Source organism: Cibotium barometz, chromosome 39 (genome assembly GCF_041138505.1).
Source record: "Cibotium barometz isolate CiBa-2024 chromosome 39, ASM4113850v1, whole genome shotgun sequence".
Classification (NCBI taxonomy): domain Eukaryota; kingdom Viridiplantae; phylum Streptophyta; class Polypodiopsida; order Cyatheales; family Cibotiaceae; genus Cibotium; species Cibotium barometz.
In genome coordinates this window covers 16,675,675-16,699,873 of record NC_141084.1, presented here as the reverse complement: position 1 = coordinate 16,699,873, position 24,199 = coordinate 16,675,675, and the positions used below count along the sequence as shown (strand labels likewise).

Here is a 24,199-nt window from a genome sequence, read left to right as displayed (position 1 = left end):
ATATTTATGGTGTGAACACACGAGATCCTATAGAAACTATTACAACATAGCCAACACACTAGTAATAATCACTATTCTTAAATATTTATGGTGTGAACACACGAGATCCTATAGAAACTATTACAACATAGCCAACACACTAGTACTAATCGCTATTATTAAATATTGATGGAGTGAACACACTAGATCTTATAGCAATTATTACAACATAGCCAATGGGCTATTATTAAATATTGATGGAGTGAACACGCTAAATCCTATAGCAACTATAACAACATAGCCAACAGGTTATTATTTAATACTTATGGAGTGAACACACTAAATCCTATAACAACTATAACAACATAGCCAACGGGTTATTATTTAATACTTATGGAGTGAACACACTAGATCCTATAACAACTATTATAACATGGCCAATGAGCTCTAGCCCTAACAGGCACTGATGCCTCCCAAAGCGAGGGCATGGATTTCTACCCACAACATCCAATTGTAGTATCCACTCTCATTAAAAAAAGAACTATCACAACATGCTAGACTCTTAACTTGCTATAACCATTACAACCATAGGCAAGATTATGCGTCTTTTATGGAGCTTTTATAAATTAAATAATCGAAAGACGAAAGAGGTGCAAACAATCCATAAAAAGACCGAGTTTAATCTATATTGCGGAGCTTTTAAGTATACCACCAATGAGCATAGCACGATAGAATCTCCTCTCCCACATAATGTAAGACAAAGCCATGAAGATAAGGCTTATTGCATTATAACTAGTAGAGGGAAGGACTTTCTTTTTCTGTGTGCATACGACATGGACAAAAATAATAGAAATGGGCTTAGCCACTTGGCTTGAGCCCTTCCTTGCATTGATCTCATTAGAAATGGATGCTTTTTTTGAGTGTTCTATTTTTTGATCTCATTAGAAATGGATGCTTTTTTTGAGTGTTCTATTTTGATAGGGGCTCGAAGCTTTGTTGCATGATGCATGATTGCATATAATTAAAAACGAGGGGTAGTGCTCACACCTTCCAAAGTGAGGACTTGGAGGGTTCAAATCTACCCAAGGCATCTAATTGCATAATGCATATATAATGGAAAAAGAGGGGTCTCACGCTTTTCTAGAATGAGGACTTGGGTTCAAATCTACCCAAGGCATCTACTTCTTGTACCCCAAGGCATCTAATTATAGTACTCACTCTCATATAAAAAAAAAGGTTCAAAAATATTGTACATTTGTAGCACCACCTTTATTTGCTTGGATTCAAAACTATTGTACATTTGCAGCACCGACTTTATTTTGATGAATTGATGACAATGGGTGTTTTGAGTTGGGGGGTTGGATGCTCCATTTATTATCCAATGTTGATACTTTTATTTTTATTTTTTAAACATGCAATTACATGTCAACATGGGATTTGGGTAGAATAGCCTCCCCCTTGGGGAAACCTTAGAGGTGATTTTTTTTTTTGCATGCATGCAGGCAGATTGGAGATGGTTGTAGCTACTTGTGGTGGTGCTAGTGGTGTACGAGCACAGCAACTTGGAAGTTGTCTCTCCAAGACGTCATAGAACAGCTTTGGTCTGTTCCTGTATGGTAGGCACAGTTCCTGCCCAAAAAAGCAGCAGCACAGGTTGCTGTTATCGTGTGTGGGTTGCTTCAAAGAATTCGCCTGCAGAGAGAAAAATTCACACCTCAAGGGCAGATGCCAGTCGTAGCAATGTGGCTTCTTGCCATGGGCGGCCAATCAATTGGAGACCTGTGGGCATTCCATCGCGGTCGTGGCCAACCTGCAGACAGTGCACAATATCACTGTAAGAACGAGAGAGAGAGAGAGAGAGAGAGAGAGAGAGAGAGAGAGAGAGAGCTCTGCAACTGCTAAAACGCATTTTTAGAAACATCCACACTTAGGAATCTCATTAATGGAATGGATGGAGTATATGCTTACCGGCACACTCACAGTCGGGAGACCCAAGTAGTTTCCTGCTATCACAAAGCGCATCATGTTTGCTGCAACAAGCCAACAGGTAGAAAACTCACACAAAACGTGTCAAAGAAATCTCTCTCTCTCCATCCATCACTGGCTTCACTGACGATTTTGTGGTTGTGTAACAGATTCTCAGCACAGCCTCCATCTGAGGGGATTGAGAGACCACGGACTGGACAGCTCCACCCGCCAGGAGAGTCTTTCCCAGACCCCAGACCTGCTAGTGCCTTGCACATGTGGAGTTATCCAGGATCGGCAGGTACACGCCCTGTGTAGGTTTGGGACTTTTCATCACCATGTTTAGTTAACACATGGAACTTGTGTTAATCTTTGTCCTCGTAGACCCATTGGGTCTTTAGCAGACGTCAATACAATCTGTGTGTGTGCACGCACATGGAAGGTTAGATCCCACCGACCTGATGATTTCAAATCCGAGAAGCCTGTTTTTGGTTCTTCCTGAGGAACTCGAGGAGCATTTTCTCTGTCCAAAAGCATCGCAAATTAATGACAAAACAAGAAAGGTTAGCAGCCTAGACCTAAAATTTTAGCCTGTTTTCTCAGAAACATAATATGGTTTTTCCTCTTTCACCATTTGTTGCATGTCATAGGTTCCTACCATTCACAAGAAGTTAGTTGCGGGCAGATGTGCAAGCACCCCCACTGAACTTGATGATGAAGCCCCCTGCCTACATAGTACACATAGCAGCCCTTACAGCAAAGATGCACGCTGGCCTCGCATGAAGCAAGCTTGAGTCCAGTGAGGGTAGGCACCCCCAGGCCCTCGCTTGGAGGGCATGGGAGTTCAACCCATCAAAGGACTGACTGGCATACCATGCCCATGCCTGGATGGCACGGGAGTTTAACCCAGTAGAGGACTAACTGCTGGAGCCCGCACGAACTTGGAATATGCATTAGGGGAAATAATTCCTAGCCATAGGCTCTAGGCCTGTCGCCTTTTGTGAGGTCTGGTCTACTTATTAGAAGCAACCCAACATTTTAGTCGGTTTCGAATGCTGCCTCTTTTGGTGTTTGGATACTTTGTATGATTTCCTTGTAGTCCAAGCAAGGATTTAGTGTACTCTCTGCTTGCAGACAATGTACATCAGCTTCCCTCATTAGGACTTCTAGTTAACATAACATTACTCTGGTTCAATGCAACTTCTCATCTTTGTTCAGTGCAACAACTTTGCTTCAATCAAGCCTCTTCATAACATTACTCTGGTTCAATGCAGCTTCTCATCTTTGTTCAGTGCAACAACTTTGCTTCAAGCAAGCCTCTTCACCATTGTGAAGAAATGTTCATTTCTCTGAGGAAGAGTGCAAGCAGATGCAGTGATTATCGCCCACAAGAGAGGATTTTATGAAGGTACCCACTCTAATCATGCATTATGGATACATGAATTGGTGGTTCAAATAGATAGTGCTCGCTGAAGCTCCCGCCGTCACCCCCCCTGCTCGCGCTGCTCGCCCCTCGCCATCCCTCCCTCGCGCCCTGTCCCCCCCCCCGCCTGCCATCCCTTCTTCTCGCCATCGCGCCCCCCCCCCCCCCCCTTCTCCTCGCTTTCTCTCCCTCTCTCGCGCTGAAGCGCCCCCCCCCCCCCCCCCCCTTCAGTTCGCCTTCGCGCCCCCTCCCCTCGTCAGCGCCCCGTCCCCCCCCCCCCCCCCCCCTCCGCCAGCCCTCTCTCCTCCCACCGCCTCTCCTTTCGCGCTGCTCCCGCCCCCCCCCTTCTTGCTGTTTCTTCGCCGCCTTACCTCTCCCCCTTCTTGCTGTTTTTTCCGCCCCCTGGGGATCCTTCTTTTTTTATCCTCCCACCTTCCCTCTCCGCCCTTCGCGTGCAGCTCGGTTCTTGCAGGTATCGCATTCGCTCCGCCTTCGCCACAGCTTCAGACTCTGATGGAGGCTCCTCCCGCCCCACCTCAGAGGGACTCTTCTGCAGCCCCCTCGACCGCCCCTGAGGATACCCCCATCAGGCTTTCTCTTTGGCCAGAAGAGGAAGCGAGCCTCGCCGCAGAGGTGGAACGCCTCCAGGCACATTCCACCATCTGCCGTATAGTCGGCACTCGCCCCAGCAGAGGGGAGATCCGGGATCTTCTTCAGGCCCGCCTTCTTGCAGATGTGGGCAAGATCCTGGACGTACAGCTATTGGGCCGTGGACATTACCAGATCGAGTTCGAGGCCGCCCAAAGTGTTGCCAAGGTCCTTGCCATGAGTCCCCTTGACATCAGGGGTGCTCGGGCTTTCTTCAGACCTTGGCAGCATGGATTTGACCCAGCAGCGGCGGAGCAGGGAGAGCGCCTTTTTCATGTTACAGTTTGCTTCCTTGGACTCCGCCGGGAGTATCTTCCGCTCCTCCCCAGGGTCGGAGCATTGGTGGGCTCGGTACTAGAGACTGGCCCCTCAGCTGCTTCAGTGGTGGCCAGAGCAGCTGGGCTACCTTCGGTCAGAGTGTTGGTGTCTGACATCTCCTCCCTTCCTAAGGTCATTCAGCTACCTAGGATAGGGGGGGATGGATAGATCAGAGAGTGGAGTTCTCGGGGCTCCCGAATCAGTGCTTCATTTGCAGGCAGGTCGGCCATCTGGCCAAGGCTTGCCCTCGCAGGAGACCCCGACCCTCACCACAGCAGCATGCTACTGATGGCCCGCCCACAGATTCGGCTCGGCAGGCTGCCTCCGGGACACCTGCTCAGGCCACAGAGGCCTCGGAGTGGCAGCCTGGACAGGGGCGCCGTCGAGGGAGACAGCCACAGCAGCACGCCCAGAGACCGCTGCAGCAGCAGCCACAGTCTCAGCCTCACTGGGTTCCCATGAGGAACAGCTTTTCTCCCCTCCAGGAGGAGACCCCCGCGGCGACGGACTGAGGACCAGGAGATGCCAGCACCCCCTCCTTCACCCCCCCCACTCCCGTCCCCTCCCACCGCCTCGCTTCCACCATCGCCTCCCCCCGTCTCCGCTCCGGTTTCGGCAGTGGCTCCCTCTCCACCCCCCTCGCCTCCCCCTCCGCCCGCCTCACCTTCCCGGGAGGCCCTGGCAGTTCCCTGGCGTGCACCTGCAGTCCGGAGAGCGCTGAGTGCTTGAGGCAGGAGCTTCAGAGATGCCTGGTTGGTGGCAACATTGATATTTTGATGATGCAGGAGCACCACTTGGGTGAGAGCAGGATCCGGAGATATGGTTCGGTGATGCCTGGTAGATGGGACACTTTTTGGTCTGCAGGGTTTGGTCCTTTGGGTGGACAGGGAGGAGTATGCATGGTCATTGCAGATGTATGGCGGCAGGCCATTGTGGATCGAGGGATCATTGTGCCTGGTAGAGCACAGTATGTCATTCTGAGGATGCATGATGAGCTATTGGGCGTGCTCAACGTCTATGCGCCCAATCATGCTAGTGCCAGAGCAGAGTTCTGGACCCAGGTTACGGATGCATTGCCAGAGGCCGCACATTGGTGTGTCGGGGGAGACTTCAACATGCTTGAGGACCCGGCAGATAGGGTGGGAGGCAGTCATGTTACAGTGCACGGCACGGAGCTTGCAGCTTGGGACCGGTTTTGCATGACACTGAGGATCACTGATGCATGGCAGCATGGGGCTTTCTCCTGGTCTCAGGACAGTCTTAGTTTCTCTCGGTCGGATCGCCGGCAAGGAGGGACTAATCTATCACGGATTGATCGCTTTTATGTGGGCGACTGGTTAGGGGAGCGAGGGGGCTCCGTTGGCATTCTCGCTGGCACCTCATTTTCAGATCATGCGCCAGTTATCTTGACATTGGAGGAGAGGACACGGGAGCCCAGCTTGCAGTTGAGGATCCCAGAGAGGGTACTTACAGATCCCAGTCTCGCTGAGGACATTGAGAGGATCTGGCATGATAGTCAGTGCTCTGACCAAGATGCGCGGGCCAGTGTGCCCAGGGACTCATCGATCTTAGCTCTTTTCTGCACGCTGCAGCTTTGACACGGCTGGGAGAGATTTGCGAGCGGGAGCATCGGCTGAGACGCAGCCTTGCTTCGCTACAGCGCCTTCAGGAGCAGCAGCCTGCATGTGAGTGGGTGGCGTCCCAGCTGAGCCAGGCACGCCAGGAGGTTCGAGAGGTAGAGGAGCAGAGACATGAGTTTTACTATCGTCGTCAGGCCTCTCAGTGGACGCAGCTTGGTGATAGAGTGACTGGAGAGTTTTTTGAGATCACTGGGCCCCGTCATGCGCGAGCAGGAGTCCGCCAGCTTGGTAGACCGGATGGATCGGTAGCTACTGAGCTCGGGGAGATCAGAGCCATTGCCACTGCATTCTATAGAGACCTGCTTTCAGCGGAGCCAGCCACTGAGGATCGAGATGTTTGCAGACAGACTGTGTGGGCCCATGTGCAGAGGAGGGTCATAGACCGTATGCGTACAGTTCTAGGTGCGCCTCTGTCAGAGATTGAGCTTGCCGAGGCCTTGAGGGTCTTGCCGCGACATAGTTGCCCAGGGGAGCACGGACTGACGCCGGCCTTTTTTATGCGCTATTGGGACCTTTTGGGGCCAGGCCTCCGCAGGGGCTTTCAGCATGTTTTGGACATTGGGGTGATGCGGCAGAGCTTTTCAGAGGGCTTGATCTATCTTATCCCCAAGGGGGAGGGAGTATCAGATGCTATTCGGCATTGGAGGCCTATTACGATCCTCAATACTGTCTACAAGGTCTTAGCAAAGGCCTTGAGTTTGAGGATCCAGCCGTTCCTGGGGGAGTTGATTCATGCTACTCAGACAGGATTTGTCAAGGAGCGCAGTATCCTTGACAACATCTTTACTTTCTGGGAGGCGACGGCCCGAGCTAGATTTCTTGGCGAGGACTTGGTCGTGATGCTTCTCGATTTTGAGAAGACATACGATAGAGTTGATTGGGGTTTCTTAGAGGGCACTATGCTTCGCTTGGGCTTTGAGCCAGGATGGATCAGAGGGGTAGCGGCTTTGTATTCCACAGCTCGCAGCCAGGTGTTGATTGCAGGAGGACGGGGGCCGAGTTTTGAGCTGACCAGATCAGTCCGTTTCAGGGGTGTCCCCTCGCCCCTTTTCTTTTTCTCTTCTTTGCGGAGGCTATGAGCACGTATTTGACGGCAGAGGAGGTCGGTTTGAGAGGACTTCAGCTCCCAGTCCGGGGGGAGGACCTGCTTGATGCTGAGTTTGCAGACGACACGGGCTTATTTTTGCATGGCCAAGAGGCCAATCTTCTTCGGGCAGAGCAGTCGCTCCAGGTTTTTAGTGCAGCTTCGGGAGCATTGATCAATTGGCGCAAGACAATGGCCTTTTGGATCAGTAGTGCTCCCACTCCGGCATGGAGCCCGGACCCCGGTTTTAGATGGATTCCTCCAGGCGCAGCAGTGCGGTATTTGGGATGCCAGATTGGCCTAGATTTGTCACTTGAGCAGCAGATTGCCCCGCTTCTTCTGAGCATTCGGAAGAAGCTTTTGTATTGGAGTACAGCTCGACTATCCTTGGCTGGGAGGGTGGTGGTGGTGGCAAATCAGGTGTTGTTAGCGACCATGTGGTACATTACGTCTTGCTGGATCTTCTTGAGCTCTTGCATCAGCCAGGTACAGAGGCTGATCAGGAACTTTCTGTGGTCTGGGCAGGACGGTTAGCTAGCTCGGGCAAAGGTTGCATGGGCAGTTATTACACTTCCGCTGGCTCAGGGAGGTTTGGGCATTATAGATCCAGTCGATCAGAGTAGAGCTTTATTGGGGAAGCTTATCGTTCAGGGGTTGCTTCCAGGCGCTGAGCCTTGGAAAGAGCTCCTCTTGCAGCGGCTGCAGGCTCGGGCGTCCCCAGCAGGGGGCACTTGGGCACCAGAGATTCGCTGGATCTTTATAGAGATGAGGAGGACAGGCCTCAGTAGAGGATGGGAGGACAGATTTGCTTTGAGTATCCTGAGAGCTTGGGAGCTGTGCTGAGACCGGGGCTCTCTCAGCGACCTCCTTGTTGTGTTGAGGAGCGGGCCAGACAGCCGCTCATCTGGAGCCCAGCGGTTCGCACAGAGCAGGGTCATATGCTGGGTTCTCGGCCTCGGCTAGCCTGGGGGCCTTTAGCGGCAGGCCCAGCTCGTAGTTTTGGAGACTGACAGGCCTTCTGCAGTCTACCAGAGGAGATCTAGGTGGAGAGGCTCAGTCACTTCAGAGGGGGGTTGATTATGAGGGATGATATTCAGGAGGCACTCACAGAGGAGTGGTTCACGCCTCTCGAGCCAGTGACCCCACGGTGGATGGGAGCCTTTACACAGTTGGAGATCCTGATTGCTGTCAGAGCTTGCACTGAGGATGGCAGTTGCCTCTACTATGAGATTCAGGATGAGGGCAGACTCCAGAGAGTGGAGGTGGAGTCGCCTTTGGTTGCAGAGTGCACCTTTCAGAGGATTCGGGTAGTGGCCGCCGCTTCTCGGAAGTGGCATATTGACCCCGACCGTGCTGATGTGCTCCCGGATTGGCGCATATGGGCATATGCAGCGCGCCCCTTGGCCCGGCTACAGTGGGACCCTGGGGAGTACGAGTGGCATGATCCTTATGCATCCCTTGAGGCCACAGAGATCACCTTTTTCCAAAATACTGTTCGGCTGGGGCGGCATATTTTGACGGCGAGGAGGACGGTCTCTCCAGCGGCAGCGGGGCATTGGCGACTACAAGGACTCTCACAGGAGTTCTTGGAGGATTTTTGGGCTCGGCTCTGGGCTAGTCGACAGGCCCGCAAGATTTCGACTTTTCAGTGGTGGCTGGTCGCCCACAGGGGCTCAGCAGTTGGCACTTGGCTTGTTTACAGCGGTCTTCCGGCGGCTTGCGTCCGATGCGGCCACCCTATGGAGACACAGAGACATTGCCTTTGGGATTGCCCTCAGGCGCAGCAGATTTGGCTGCGGACGCTGCGTATTCTGGCCCCCCTCTCTCCAGAGGGTATGTTTACGTGGGGTGCCGCTATGTTTACGTGGGGTGAGGAGGACGGTCTCTCCAGCGGCAGCGGGGCATTGGCGACTACAAGGACTCTCACAGGAGTTCTTGGAGGATTTTTGGACAGGCCCGCAAGATTTCGACTTTTCAGTGGGCTGGTCGCCCACAGGGGCTCAGCAGTTGGCACTTGGCTTGTTTACAGCGGTCTTCCGGCGGCTTGCGTCCGATGCGGCCACCCTATGGAGACACAGAGACATTGCCTTTGGGATTGCCCTCAGGCGCAGCAGATTTGGCTGCGGACGCTGCGTATTCTGGCCCCCCTCTCTCCAGAGGGTATGTTTACGTGGGGTGCCGCTGCTTGGTCGACTTCGTCAGGGCCTGCTATGGGCTATGAGATGGAGCAGGGCAGTCAGGCCATCAGATTTATTAGGGGCCAGCCTCGCCTGGTTCCGGCACCGGATTTCTCGTCCGCCAGCTGGACACAGGAGAGGGATTTACGATGGGAGCTCCTCAGCAGCCTCACCATCTGGTTCACCTGGAGGGCCCGGTGCTTTACGGCCTTTGAGGGGAGATTGGAGCCACCAGCAGAGACTGTACGGGGGATTTGGCAGGAGTTGATCCACACCCTGCGAGGACAGTACGACCGTATCCGGGGAGACTCGGATGAGGCGATCTTACGGCGCCAGGCCTTTCACACCACTTGGCGCTGTGGCCCTTTCTACACCTTACACACGGGATCCCCCCGTTGGCACTACAGGCCACCTGTTTGGCTCTTCCCCCCCCCCCTATTGTATGATTTAGCCTCTCAGTTCTTTGTACTGATGCTTGTATTTTGCAGCACCTAGGGAGAGTCTCCCGGGCTGCCATGCTGTATTCACTGCTCTGTCTCTCTTATGAGCAGGAGAGATCTTTTGTAGCCCTATGGGCGTTTTTTATATAACTAATGAAAGGATCTTTTCTCGAAAAAAAAAAAGAAAAAAAAAAGAATTGGTGGTTCAAAGATGTTCACTAGACGAGGTTTGAGTCTCCCAGTTCAGACCATAATGGACACCGGTAGATTCTTCTTAGGAGATCATTTTGAGCACTACAGCTTGGCAGATTTTGACATTCCAGGTGCATAGAGGCCATGGAGGGCACTCAAGACTTATCATATGTAGTCTCTATGCATTACTTGGTGTGATATCCTCCACACACTGAGGACCGCTTGTATGAGGTTACAGGGTGACTCTTGATAAGTCATTGTCAGTACTCTCCTTTTTTGAGTCCCCCACCGTGTAACTGAGTGGTTAGGGGGTTGAAGTATGAACGCGGAGGTGATGGGTTTTAACCCCAGCTCGCTGCACAGCAGAGGAAAGCGAAGTGTTGAATAAAGTGATGCGCTAAATAGCCAAGGTCAAAAATCCTCTCCAAAAACACACTCCTTTTTTTGGGGTAAAAAAAGCTTGGTGAGCGTTGGTCAATGCTTGTCAAAACTGCTGGATCTAGCCCAAAACAACCCAAAACTGGTCAAAACTGATCAAAAACTGAGAGGGAAAGGAGCCCATAGGACCACTGTGAGGTCCAAGGGATCAAGTGGCTAGAGCAATCCTGAAATAAGACCTGAAACCTGCAAAACAAAGCCATAAATCGTGAAGGGGGTGCAGGCCTGACTCACCACCCAACCATGACAGTCGTGGGCAAAACCCACAAGACCTGGCTGTCCCCACTGAGCCATGAGCTGAGCTAACTTGCAAGATGCACTGACCAATCTCTGAAACGAGAAATGGCCATGGAAACGGATGGTGTCCTGAAACGGAGAAACGTGTTTCTAGGGGCTGAAACGACCGTTTCCTGTGACTTAATGATACTTTAATGACCTCCAATTTTACTAATGCAATCTGCTTGTAAGACCCCTCCTGAAGGATCACCCTCCAATTCTACTAATGCAATCTGCTTGTAAGACCCCTCCTGAAGGATCACCGCTTGTATGAGGTTACAGGGTGACTCTTGATAAGTCATTTTCAGTAGTCTCCTTTTTGAGTCCCCCACCATGTAGCTAAGTGGTTAGGGGGTTGAAGTATGAACGTGGAGGTGATGGGTTTTAACCCCAGCTCGCTGCAGCCGAGGAAAGCGAAGTGTTGAATAAAGTGATGCGCTAAATAGCCAAGGTCAAAAATCCTCTCCAAAAACACACTCCTTTTTTTGGGGTAAAAAAAGCTTGGTGAGCGTTGGTCAATGCTTGTCAAAACTGCTGGATCTAGCCCAAAACAACCCAAAACTGGTCAAAATTGATTAAAAACTGAGAGGGGAAGGAGCCCATAGGACCACTGTGAGGTCCAAGGGATCAATTGGCTAGAGCAATCCTGAAATAAGACCTAAAACCTGCAAAACAAAGCCATAAATCGTGAAGGGGGTGCATGCCTGACTCACCACCCAACCATGACAGTCGTGGGCAAAACCCACAAGACCTAGCTGTCCCCACCGAGCCACGAGCTGAGCTAACTAGCAAGACGCACTGACCAATCTTTGAAACGAGAAATGGCCATGGAAACGGATGGTGTCCTGAAACGGAGAAACGTGTTTCTAGGGGCTGAAACGGCCGTTTCCTGTGACTATGTTTATGATACTTTAATGACCTCCAATTCTACTAATGCAATAGTGAACCCTAGCCACCTTAGCCTGCTGTTGCCATAAATAACCATCCTACCCAAATTAGGACACAACCTTTTCACATGTTGTCTTTTTTAATCATGTCTTGCGACAAAAACCCCAAGAAAGAAAGGGTCATTGCAAAAGACACATTGGAAATGATTGGATTGAATCAATGATAATACGGAAAAGGGAGGCTGCCTTTGTCCTCAAAAGCATAGGGCTGCAAAAGGGTTGTGTGGTAGGCTGAAACGAGTCAAAGATAATCCACCCCAAGTACAGGAGGGCAGTGTGCTTATAGCACCTAGCATGATTTGACTGTGAAAAGGATAGGAGTACTTTGCAATGTCGGCAACAACAATGACCAACTGCATTTTCCCTTGAGCAGATGCCATCCCCAGATTGAGAAAAAGTATTCTTGAGCGAGAGGGACTAAAAAGAGAAGTTCTTCCACATCTTTGTTTAAAAAAAAAGGGAAAAAAAGAAAGAGACTTCTATTATAAAGAAAGAGACTTCTATTATAATGAATACAAAATCATGGCTAGAAGCCATAAATCCTCGTAAGCGTGTAAGGTAATCGCAGCCAGTCATGGACATGCAGCTGGTATGATCATGTCATGCACAGCAAGACCTCCTTTATACCAGACTGTAAGGTAATTGCAGCCAGTCAGGGGCACGGTGTAACATGCAGCTGGTATGATCGTGTAACTCACAGAAAGACCTTCTTTATACCTTTATGTTAGTGATCATGAAGCAATCCACTTTAGTCTTTTATTAAAAGTAGATAGAACTGAAGAGAGAGAATGCAGACACCAAATTGGGTCCCAATCTACCCACTTAAAGGCCCCCTCCCACAAGCAAGAGTAATTGTTTGTATTGCTTTGGAGAACTTGTTTACAATATAGAAAACTTCCAGAAGATGATTGACGGAGGATTGCCAACGCAAGGATGACGTAGACCAAAGGTTTTCTGAACTATCAAACGAGTCCAAGACAACTGTGAAGCCACTTTGGAGAGCCTCGGGCTGCCTTGGCCTGTATCACAAAGAGTGCTTGGCTGATTAGATGTATGCAAAAGACCAAAGTCTTAAGCACACATGCTTCTGCAATGCTTGACTACTGAAAATCTATGAGGGATGAGATGATTAATGCAAGGGCTGAGGGGATGCTTATATATGATCATTTGATGTTGGTCGGCTCCCTCATGCTGCTGTTGGCCAGGAAATATGGTCGCAACTGCTGAATATTAGAATTAAATGCTACCGCCTTCACACGTGTAATGCGCCTACTACAGCTGCTGCCCATTATGGCCAATTGGGTCTTATGCTGGCTGCCTGGTCATCTGCCTTCCTAGGGATGGCCGATTGGGCACTAAGGCCATGGTTGGCCGCCTTTGGTGCAAAGCCTCAAGGCTGGCCATAAGACAAGTCTATGCCTTATGCTCTATATGCTTCTAAATGTTTGCTAATGCTAAGGTGACCTATATGCACCGATTGTTCTCCAAGTGGGTTAAGTGAGACTCTCTGACACCTAAGGCTTGGAAGGACCTATGTAGCTCACGTCTGACATATCCTTGGACTAGGGCTCACACGACGCCGTATGACAAATATTCTTGAAAAAGGTTCTACTTCCATACAGGTATAGCACTGATGATGAACCAATGTGTCACGTGCATGGGTGCATGTGACATTCCCTTTTGCTTAGCTTGGTGGTAGTTGCATGGCCTCCAAGTAGTTTGCCAATATATGTGGATACTCTTGGAAGAATTCCTTGTCTAGCCAAATGGCTTTGTGAGTGTCTCGGTCTTTGAACTTACTTAGTGTAGAATTGTTTGAGTCACCAGAACCATGCTTGTGCTTGTGGAGGAGAATTTGCTTGGGCTCGATAATTTTTGATTCGTTGACCACTCAGGCTGCTGCTCATTTGGAACCTCTTGGAAGGATGGTCCAATATACGGCTTTAACCATGAGATGTTTAAGACATTATGCATAGTCCTAGTCCAATTGTCTAGCAACTTCAACTTCATGGAGACATCACCGAGCCTCCTTACAATAGGGAACGGGCCAAAGCTTTGGAAAGAGAGCTTTGGACAACGGTTGCCCACTTTCTTTAACCATTGCTTCATGATTCGGAGAAATACCTAATCTCTCTCCTTGTAGTTGACGTCTCGCCTAGACTTGTTGGCTTGCATGGTGTATGCTTCCTGTGCTTTGGTTATAGGCGTTCCTTCACGGACTCAATAATCTCTGAGAATGTTTCTGTGGTCTTGTTAGCCTCCAATGTGATGGTGACACCATCCTCTCGTAAGAAGAGGCCCTTATGTCCTGCCAATGCTGGATGAATGAGTGTCATTGAGGATAGCTTGCACCAAAGGAAGATATTGTTCCCATTTTGACTGATTGTCATGGAAATACGATATGAGAACATCGAAGGCCAACTAATTGTATATTTTTATCTAACCATCTGGCTGTGGATGAAATGCACTAGACAACTACAATTTAGGCCCAAATTATCAAATAATACACTCCAAAAATGGGAAGCAAACTTGGGATCTCTATTTGAAGTAATTGTCCATGTAGGTAATCACAGGATCAGAGCTTGTAAGCTATGGAGGATGGAAGATAGCCATCGTTGGGCATGTGTAAGAGTAAAGTGCAAAGAGATAGAGACGGAAGCTCACGCCATGGAGATAGTGGTGTGAGGGCGCGCGCGCACGAGAGAGAGAGAGAGAGAGAGAGAGAGAGAGAGAGAGAGAGAGAGAGAAATGAAATGATATATTAATGTCCTCAAAAGGCCAAAATGACCTATGAGACCTAAAAGGTTACAATAATTGGTGGATCTGATACAATGTCTGTGTAAGAAAAGCTAAAACAACTAAACAAATAACTGAAACTAAAACAACAACTATGAGGAAAAGTAAGGTACTAGGAGCTCCTAATGTATAACATCTGGGAAGGAAAACTCCAGCAACAAAGGTAAGCATCATATACATCACTATTCAAAGATGTCTCTCATCGGTCGATGGCGGATATCCTCAATGTCCTCCATGGTGAGAACTCTGACCGGACGTCTCCCATGCCGTGCTAGTATGGTCTTGATCCTCTGTTGTAGTCTCCGTCGGTGTTGGGATGGGCCTCTCATCTTGGGGCGCCTGGACTGCCCCAGCTCTATAGCCCGATCAATCAGTGTACCTCTGGTGCGGCTATACTATGGGGCTAGCTGCAATGCCTGCTAGCCTGACTGCTCAATCTCTGGTCGAAAGAAGTCTGTAATCTACCTCTGTAGGTGTCTCTCCCTCTCTCATCCCCTCCCTCTCAAGAGACCGTCTCTATGACTACGCAACTCTAGCAAGTATAATCCGAGGCATCCCTGATCCTGGTATCTCATGACTCTAGAAAGTGGTCCGAAACCCTCTCTGAACAGGCAGTGAAAACGGCCTCGTATCTTATAATATATTGGACAGTGACATATGTAATGTAACTCTGTCTCTAGCTCCATCTGGCACAGCTGACAAATCCTGGCCTCAGCTGGTACTCCTCTGAATCTGCCAGTCTCAATCTCTAGCTGGTGTGAGGATGTGCGCATCTGACCCGTACCCGATGAGAAAGATGAGTATCCATGTAGCTGGGTCTAATCACAAACCCATCCTTCGTGAGCTGGAGAAGATGATCTCTATAGAAAGCCATCTTCGTACCAAGCTCGTGTGTCGGCTGTATCCATGTCCTCCTAGTGTCCAGCTGAGTCAAGTCCTGCCTGATAAGTATGGTGATCTCTGCCCCTGTGAGAGAGAGGGAGGGTTGTCAGAATACGCAGCGGAGATGATGACCAAATCTGGGAACACGAGCAAAAGCAAAAACGCAGGCAGAAAAACAGCACAAGAGAGAGAGAGATGTAGGCGTGTAACTCTGCTCTGATATACACAAGAAGATCCCGAGAAATGATACAAATGAGGTATGGGGGCTGAGGACCTATATATACCTCCCTGGAAGGGCAGTCGGCCAGCACTAAAGTGTCCACGACTGAAGAAAGAGGTCCCATGACTGCATAAATGCAGTCGGCCAGCAAACTGGTGCCCACGACTGATGAAAACCAGTCGGCCAGCAGCAAGAGTGCCCACGACTGATAAACACCCAGTCGGCCAGCACTGTACTGCTCTTGGCACCCTCTGGTAGCCCTCCCAAGCCTCAGAAAAAATGGAAAAAATAGGGGAAAAATACGGAGAGTGAGGAAAAATGGGAAAACACCTCATAAGGGCGGGCACACCCACAACAAAGGCCCTGGTGTATAAAACTGGACAGGAGATGACTTCTAACACCCCCTCTCAGCTCCTGGCTGTGAAACCAACCACAGGGAGCTGGGGTGCCGCCTGAGCAAATCCTGAGAGAGCGACTTCGTGAAGAGGTCCACCGTACTGTCCTCCGTCGAACAGAACTCCAGCAGGATGTCATCAGCAACGATCTGTTCACGAACAAAGTGCCTCTGGATGACCATGGGTTCCTGTAGTGGAAGCCCAAACCTGCCATGCAACCTCCTCCTGCTCCGTAAAACTGCTCCTCCATAAGTAGATCCCCTCGTGTTCGGATCTCCTCCCCAAACCGAGTCACTCCAGACGTGGAGTCGGACTCCATCCAACAATCCCCCTCCTGTGTACAAGAGTCCATAATCTTTCGCATGCCGCAGAAACCACAGGAAACGCAATCCTGCCTCCCAAAGAGACATCTGCAACCAAGAGCTCAACTGCCTCATCAGGAAGCTCCCGTCCAATCCGGTGTCCATCAACCAGATCAATGAACCATACAGCTTCTGAGTCACAGAGACATCACACTGCTCACAAGGATCAACACCTGTTACGGTGCACAAACAAGTCCTGGAAGCCTGATGAAACCTGTCAACCACCCCCTCTGAATCCGGAACCACAAAGCCTGGAGAAACCACCTCCTTCTGCAAGTAATCACCTGTCACCTGCCTGGCTTTCCGAAAGGTCCCCGTGGAAAGAACATCCTCAACTACTGGAAGTTCTATGTCCCGAACACTACGAGACATCAGAGCATAAGTGACCTGTTCAGCTTCCTCTGACTCACGAACACAAGAACTACCAACATCAGTACTGGAGAGTTCCTGCCAACTGCTGCCATCTACTGGCAAGCTATCCACCACCTGGTCTCGGAAAGCCTGCACCTGCAGCGTATCCACACTTGAGTAGCCATTACCAGACTGCCACTCATCACAATCCTGAGGACCTGGGAGAGAGAGTGCTGAAAGCGTGTAAACTCCATTCTCCACTCCACCTTCCCAAACCACTTGGCCTGTTGCTTTGTCCTGGAGAGCAACAAAATGCTCATCAAACTCCACCCGAACGCCAGTCTTGCAAACCTGATGCACTGACAACAGATGAAAACCAAGTGCCGGAACATACAACACCTGGGAGGAATGCTTCCCCCCCTGCCATCGGGAACTATCTCCATCCTGCCCTCACTGTGAACTGGGATAGTGGACGTATCCCCAGTAAGAATATGACCAGAACACCTGCAGAGATCCTGTAAACCGGAACGGGAAGGAGTCATGTGTCTGGAAGCACCACTATCTAGAATCCACTCCCGAGTATCCGTTGCGGAGAGTCCTCCAATCTCCTCCCTGCATGAAGAAAATGAAGCATCGGTGTCCATCACCTCCAGGTGCACAAAAGCCGGAGTCTTCATGATTGCTTCTGAGGAGTCTTCACCCTCCTCGGTCTTCCGCTTGGGACACTGCCTCCAGTAGTGGCCTTTCTCGCCACAATCATTACAGGTCCTCTTTGCCTTCAGTTTCTCGCGGTCAGCGTCGGACTTCTTCTCAGAAGACTTCTCCGATGAAGCCTTTCCTTTGCCCGAGTTACGGCCTTTCGACCGTTGGCCAGTTAAGGCCTCCGAACCTCCACCCTGAGGAGGGTTCGTGAATCGTTCCTCCTGGTCCAGGACCATGGGCACAAGCTCCTCCCACGTGATGGTGCTGAGCCTGCCACTGGTAATCAAAGAGGAGTAAAATGCTGAGTACGAAGAGGGCAAATGTGACAGCAACGTTATGGCCATGTCCTCGGACGATATCTCCTTCCCAGCTTGAAGAACCTCCTGCTGAAGAGCCTGCAGCTTGTTAATATGCTCCCGCATCATCGACGACTTTGTAGGGCTCATAACCCGCATATGTACTTCCAAGGAAATCCTCTTCATGGGCGATACCCTGTTGTAAAGTGAGGCCAAATGCTGCCATATACCTCTGGCCAGCGTCGTGTGCTTGACATGATTGATTACCTGCGGTGTGTAGTTGAGGAAAATAAACGAACGGACCCTGGCGTTGACACGATCCCACATCTGTGTCTGGGCCTCCCGGTCCTTTCGGGTTGACGGTAACTCCCCTTCCTCTACTTCCGGCCGTGGAACACCAACAACGACGAAATCGGCGAGGTCGTAAGACTCTAGAACGGATTCCATCATCACCTTCCATATGCCGTAGTTGCTCCCGTCCAACTGACGGTCCACCGGAAACGTGGGGAGTGTCGGGATCTTCACATGTCTCTCGGCCATCTCAAACAGATCTGCCATAGCGGGGATGTACTCTGAAAAGGGTGGGTGCGGGGATGTACTCTGAAAAGGGTGGGTGGGTGGGAACAAAGAAGAACTAAAACCTGCAAGTGGCTGTCCAGCAAATCAGCCCGCCTTCCTCTTGCACCTTCTCTTCCCGATCAGCCCAAAACAGTCCACCAATCAGCCACAAAACAGTCCCCCTCTTGCTCACACAAATCCCAAGACCTATCTAGAGCCTAGGGCTCTGATACCATGTCAGAATACGCAGTGGAGATGATGACCAAATCTGGGAACACGAGCAAAAGCAAAAACGCAGGCAAAAAAACAGCACAAGAGAGAGAGATGTAGGCGTGTAACTTTGCTCTGATATACACAAGAAGATCCCGAGAAATGATACAAATGAGGTATGGGGGCTGAGGACCTATATATACCTCCCTAGAAGGGCAGTCGGCCAGCACACTAGTGTCCACGACTGAAGAAAGAGGTCCCACGACTGCTTAAATGCAGTCGGCCAGCAAACTGGTGCCCACCACGACTGATGAAAACCAGTCGGCCAGCAGCAGCAAGAGTGCCCACGACTGATAAACACCCAGTCGGCCAGCACTGTACTGCTCTTGGCACCCTCTGCTCAGAAAAAATGGGAAAAATAGGGGAAAAATATGGAGAGTGGGGAAAAATGGGAAAACACCTCATAAGGGCGAGCACACCCACAACAAAGGCCCTGGTGTATAAAACTGGACAGGAGATGACTTCTAACAAGGGTGCATCCAGGGAGTATTGAAATGGAGGTAGCCTGTCCATACTAAAGCCATGGAGTTGGAACCAAGCTGTCATCTGTGCATACCAACATGATCCGTCTCCCTGTGATGCCAACTATCGTGAAGACTCCAGGGCTAAGCGAGCATATCTGTCTCTAGGCAGAGCCCAAGTGCTATGTATAAAGGAGACTGATTGAGTGAGTGCCTCTACTACCAATGGGGGGGCAGCCATCTCTGCACGGATAATATCATGTGGTACGGAGGCCTTGGCCCTAATCATCCGGGAAATCATAGAAACCAAGGGCCTCTCCATACATCTCCATCCATTAGTGCTACCAGCTCGGCTGTGGTGATCCACTGAGGGTCCCCATATCTCCACTCCATACAGCATGGCTGAAGTGACCAAAGTGTCAAAGAGCCAGAGCTTTGTTCGAGGTTCCTGAAACTGAACCTGCGAACACATCCTCTTGCTTCATAAGCTCTGGTCAATCTGGTCTCCGCTGCTCTCCTCAAGGAAAATAGTGGGCCACTAAAAACCACACCAAGGTAAGTATATGCATCTGTATACTCCATTGTCTCCTGACCATATGTAAAGGTGGGTACTGACCTCCTAACCCACTGTGCTGTGGTGTTAAACACCATCACCTTGGTTTTACCAAGGTTAACAGACAATCCACTGTCCTGTGCAAACGTGTGCAATGCATCCAAATGACGCTGCATCCCCTTTGGAGAATCTGAGATCAGCACAATATCATCAGCATACAATAACAGTGGAATCCATGTCCTTGCTAGCTGTGCTCCTCTGTCACCCTCCCGCTCTACATAGTCCGAAACCTCATCTACATACATCCCAAATAAGGTGGGAGAAAGGGGGCAGCCCTGTTTCACCCCAATAGTGGAGTGAACCATCTCAGATATACCCTGAGTAGTACGTACCTACCCCACAACTGTCCTGTATAAAGCCATGATTCCCCAAATCAGCTCTGTGGGCACTCCCATCTCCTGTAGTCTGCGCATCAGTCTGGCTCTCGGTACTGCGTCAAAAGCTTTGCGGAAATCCACAAAGCAACAATAAATTCTCCTGCCATATAATCTGCCCTCCTCAATAATAGCTCTGAGTGTCAAGATATGGTCAAGAGTGGAGAAACCTCTCCTGAACCCTGCCTGCCCTGATGCACGTATGCCCTCTCTCTCTCTGCCTATCTACTCAACTCCTGCTCAAGAATAGATGCATATAATCTAGCCAATGTGTGACCAATCATGATGGTATGATAATTCCCAGGAAGCATGGGATCCCCTGACTTGAAGATAGGCACAATCGTGGACATATTCCAAGTCTCAGGAAAACCCTCACACATGGCTCGGTTAAACATCATAGCAATAAGCTCTGCAAGCATATCTCTGGCATGAATAAAGTGCTATGCTACCAAACCATCATGATCATATGCTCTCCCCGTCCTCATCTTGTCAATAGCTTTCCTTACCATCTCAGCAGTAAAGAAAGCACATGTCTCTGGGCATGGCTCCGATGGGACTGGTAGGGGCGGCTGTCCTGGTGCTGTGTATAGGGATGCTGCATACTCACCCCAAATCTCTATGGAGGTAATGGTTGGTGATGGTGAATGCTCATGGAATAGTCTCCATGCCATGCGTGAGTCCTGATTCATAAATAATTGATACAAAACCCTCTCTAACTGAGCAAGATAAGCCCTCTTCTTCCATTGCACTAGGTGCCGGAAGGTAATCCGCGACTGTCTGTGAGTGGTAACACCCATGAGCACCTCTCTCTGTAATCTGATTCTCATCTCTCTGCACTCCTCATCATACCAGCTGTTCTGGGGCATGTTCCTAGATCGTCTCCGTGTAGGCCACTTTCCTTTTCTCTCGGGCATAACTTCTTTCATGTGGGCAAGTTGCGAGAGTGTGAGGTCATCTCCAAAAATATTCCCGTCTTCTTGAGTGTAGGACGTCTCTTCAAGAAGTCCTTCTTCGCTTCCATGGAGGGGAAACGAATGATAAGTGCTCTTTCCTTAGAAGATTTGCCACTACCTTCTCTCTTCTTTCCCACTTTCCATGCCTTTGTATGTGTGGCTTCAATGCCCATCATAGAGAAGAGCTCCTTGGTTTCCCCCTTCCGCATCATCACGGTCTTTTAGACCGGACACTCGTACATGTAAGGCCCGGGTCTTCCTCCTTTGCTCCTCTTCAAGGGTCATGTTGATGATGGTGGGAGTGGGGATGGGTGGCGATTCTTTACCTCTCCCTTTCTTGGCGACCTTGATCCATTTCTCCGCCTCGTCCATCTTCTTTTGTGTCTTTGTGATCACCTCCACCCATGAAGATGTCTTCTCTTTATGTTGCTGCTCCTCCTCTCGAATGATCCTCATTTGTTCCTTGATGGTATTCAGCTCTTCAATAAAGGAGGGCTGAAATTTTCCATCCTCAAGCTTGCCTTTTGAAGTGGCTTCCAACTCCTTTTTGAGGGTTGAGATTTCAGCCGCTTGACTTTTAGCATGCAATTTGGCCTCCACTAGTTCCTCCTTTAAGGCTGAAATCTCAGCCTCTTGCTTGGATGTTCTCTTCGAGCTCTTGGATTTTGTCAAATCCCTTCTTGAGTTTGGAGAGGCGGTTTATGATTGCGGTAACGGAAGAGTCGACCATCTTCTTGTTTTCTTTGATAATTGTGCTGAGCTTGTCCTCCACCTTCACGAGCTCCTCTTTAACTCCGGTCTTGGCCATGACTTTTTGCAGAACTTCCCACAGCCAATGGACTGGAAATTAATCCATGACACCTGCGCGCAGCGCGAAACAGTAGCAGTAGGGAGGGGGGGGGTTCAAGCCATGTAGGGAAAAGAGAAAGAGAGAAGAGATTCAGCAGAGAGAGAGAGAGAGAGAGAACGAACTGTGATAGCCAACAATGGAGAGAGATTGCACAACTCAAATGATATTCATTGCGATAATGAAACCACCCAAATACATGCTTTTATAAGCATCAAGCCTCATCTTTTGACGTAGACCTAAAAGGGATGTTCACACCAATTAAACATTGAAATATCCAACACCCCCCCTCAAAGTGATGGGGGTGACAATTGGAAAGCCTTCAATAGTCCCTGAACTCCAACACTAGCAGAGAATCAAGACGTGTTCCCTGCTTTAGACTCAGAAGCCAATAAGTGTGGCTTAGAGGCTAGTGAGCTTGGCACAAAAGGCTCACAGGCTCAACAAGCATGGGTCAGAGGCTTAACAAGCATGGTCTTGGCAAAGACTCAGAGGCCAGGTCCTGTTTTGGAGACAAAAGACAGCCTACATTGGCCAACAAAAACAAACCCCCTCACTCCAAGTTGAGGTAAAGAGGATATGAAACTCAGTTCGTTGGTTTTATAAAGCATGTTCTTTTGGACTAACCTTATACAAACCTGCACCTACTCTTGGGCACTGATGACGTGAGTAGGGATGTCATAGCTTATTGTCCACGCTATGCATGATAGAGTCGATGAACCTACACTTCATGTTCGGACAGACATTGGAGTTGATGGTTGCACTTTTGAGTCGAAGTCTTTTTTAAAGTTTAGCTTAATGTTTGGTTCTAGCTCTTAGTGCTTTAGGTCTAGAGTCTACAGTTCTCTGTTTTGCTATTTTGCTATTTTGTTTTTTGTTTTTTGTTTTTGTTTTGTTTTTTTTGTTTATTTGTTTTTGTTTTTTTTGTTTTTTTGTTTTTTTGGTTAATGTCTTAATTAAAAGTCTTCGTTTGATATTATCTTTTGATTTCCTCTCCTTAGTAGCTAGGTTTGTTAGTTTATTTATTTTTGATCTTTCAAATGCTTTGTTTTTGTCTTTGTCCTTCTTCACTATTATTTCTTTCTCAAATCTCTCAATTCGTTAAGTTCAGATTTTTCTGACCTTATGAAGGTATACAAAATAATCAACTCAAATTTTTGGGGGACTACCTAGGCAGAGAACCCACATATAAAAGTGGAAAAATAGGGCTTGGAAGTTTTAACAACTCCCCAGGATAGAACCTTGATGATATTTAATGAAGTCTTCTTGCAACGATGTTTCCAAGTCTCCGACACTTGATGGTCAAGTGTGGGATGTGTACTTGCAAGGAGCATATGCTTCGTGATGGTGCTTGCAGTATTGTGAGTTACAATTCGTTTGGCATGATGGTGGCCATGGCAGAGGACTCTAGGGAAGGAAAGAGGTTCTCCATGATACTTTATCTCAAAAAGTTTAATGATATGATCAATTAATTCCTTGCTCACATGTGTGAACTGTTGCAAAGGAGGCAGCCGAAGAAGAGCAGCACCAAGGAGTGCTCGGCCGGAGCTCGATGGAGGCAGGAGATGTTGCAGAGAAAGCAGCCGAAGGAAAGTAGCCTCAACTCGAAGAAAAGTTTTGAAATTTGACGAATTTCTACTTCGTGTGTGAAAGACCCCCACTCTGTAGTTTGCTGATGTGGCAAGGCTCCCAAAGAAAACAAAACACATAGAGGGTGTACTGATGACGAGATGACATGTTGTGGATGTCGTGGCTAAAGAAAATGCAGCACAACTCTAGGTAGTGAAGGTAGCAAAGACGCCGGCAATAGAGGAGGCGACATGGCTGAGGTACACCGGAAAAAAGAAAGAAAAGAAACAAAGTTATATTTAACATCAACAAAGTTGTTGATGTCTGGCTAAAGAAAATGCAGCACAACTCTAGGTAGTGAAGGTAGCAAAGACACCGGCAATAGAGGAGGCGACATGGCTGAGGTACACCGGAAAAAAGAAAGAAAGAAACAAAGTTATATTTAACGTCTTCAAAAGACCTAGTGGGTCTATGAGACCAAAAGTGATACAAAAGTGTCCATGTAATCTCATCATGGTACTAAAGAAAACAAAGACTACGGCTATGAGCCTTTTTGACCAAGATTGGTTTTTTTTCTTGAATAAACCTTATGGTCCGTGTCTCCCTGTCTTCTTCCACCTGTTTGGCATCCGGGCCATAGTTGCCATGAAACGCGTTTCAAAACATATGAAACACGTTTGAAACGTTTGCAACGTTTCAAAGCTCTCATTTTTTTTAAATGAATAAAACATGTGCCCTACATTAAAATTGTACCTGCAAAGTACAATATCTTTTCGTTTGTTGTGCCGTCTTCATCTGTACCCTCACGCTTGGGTTTTCCTCGAGAGTTGTGCCTTGGTTCAGCCGTGTGACTTGTGTGGTTGGTTTCTTCCAATTTTTATGATTTTGTGCAATTTCTTTGTAAATTTCAGATTCTGAAATTTGGACTTTTTGCATCAGCTTTCCCCAAATCTCTCCCCTTTTTTGGCAAAATGCCGAGGGCAAGGGATACTGTGTGGACCCATGTAACCCGCGTTGGTAGAT

The 24,199-nt window shown here is 49.0% G+C and overlaps 1 protein-coding gene and 1 long non-coding RNA gene across 4 annotated transcripts in view; one reads left to right on the top strand and one right to left on the bottom strand.

Annotated features, from left to right (window-relative positions):
• Positions 1 to 1,184: 1,184 nt before the first annotated feature.
• Positions 1,185 to 24,199, bottom strand: part of LOC147615791 (fatty acid amide hydrolase-like) — a 110,481-nt gene continuing 87,466 nt past the window's right edge. For all 3 annotated transcript variants that reach the window (XM_086778399.1, XM_086778401.1, XM_086778400.1), the window contains 4 exons: positions 2,403 to 2,467; positions 1,948 to 2,009; positions 1,694 to 1,789; positions 1,185 to 1,608 (listed from right to left, as the gene is read on the bottom strand). In XM_086778399.1, the coding sequence (XP_086634525.1) occupies positions 1,405 to 1,608; positions 1,694 to 1,789; positions 1,948 to 2,009; positions 2,403 to 2,467 (427 nt within the window). In that variant the 3' untranslated portion in view covers positions 1,185 to 1,404. The remainder of the gene's footprint in view (positions 1,609 to 1,693; positions 1,790 to 1,947; positions 2,010 to 2,402; positions 2,468 to 24,199) is intronic.
• The window catches only part of LOC147615792 (uncharacterized), a 103,076-nt gene continuing 80,911 nt past the window's right edge, over positions 2,035 to 24,199 (top strand). Inside the window, exons 1-3 of the long non-coding RNA XR_015262634.1 lie at positions 2,035 to 2,245; positions 2,329 to 2,507; positions 3,219 to 3,352. This is a non-coding gene — a long non-coding RNA (uncharacterized LOC147615792). The remainder of the gene's footprint in view (positions 2,246 to 2,328; positions 2,508 to 3,218; positions 3,353 to 24,199) is intronic.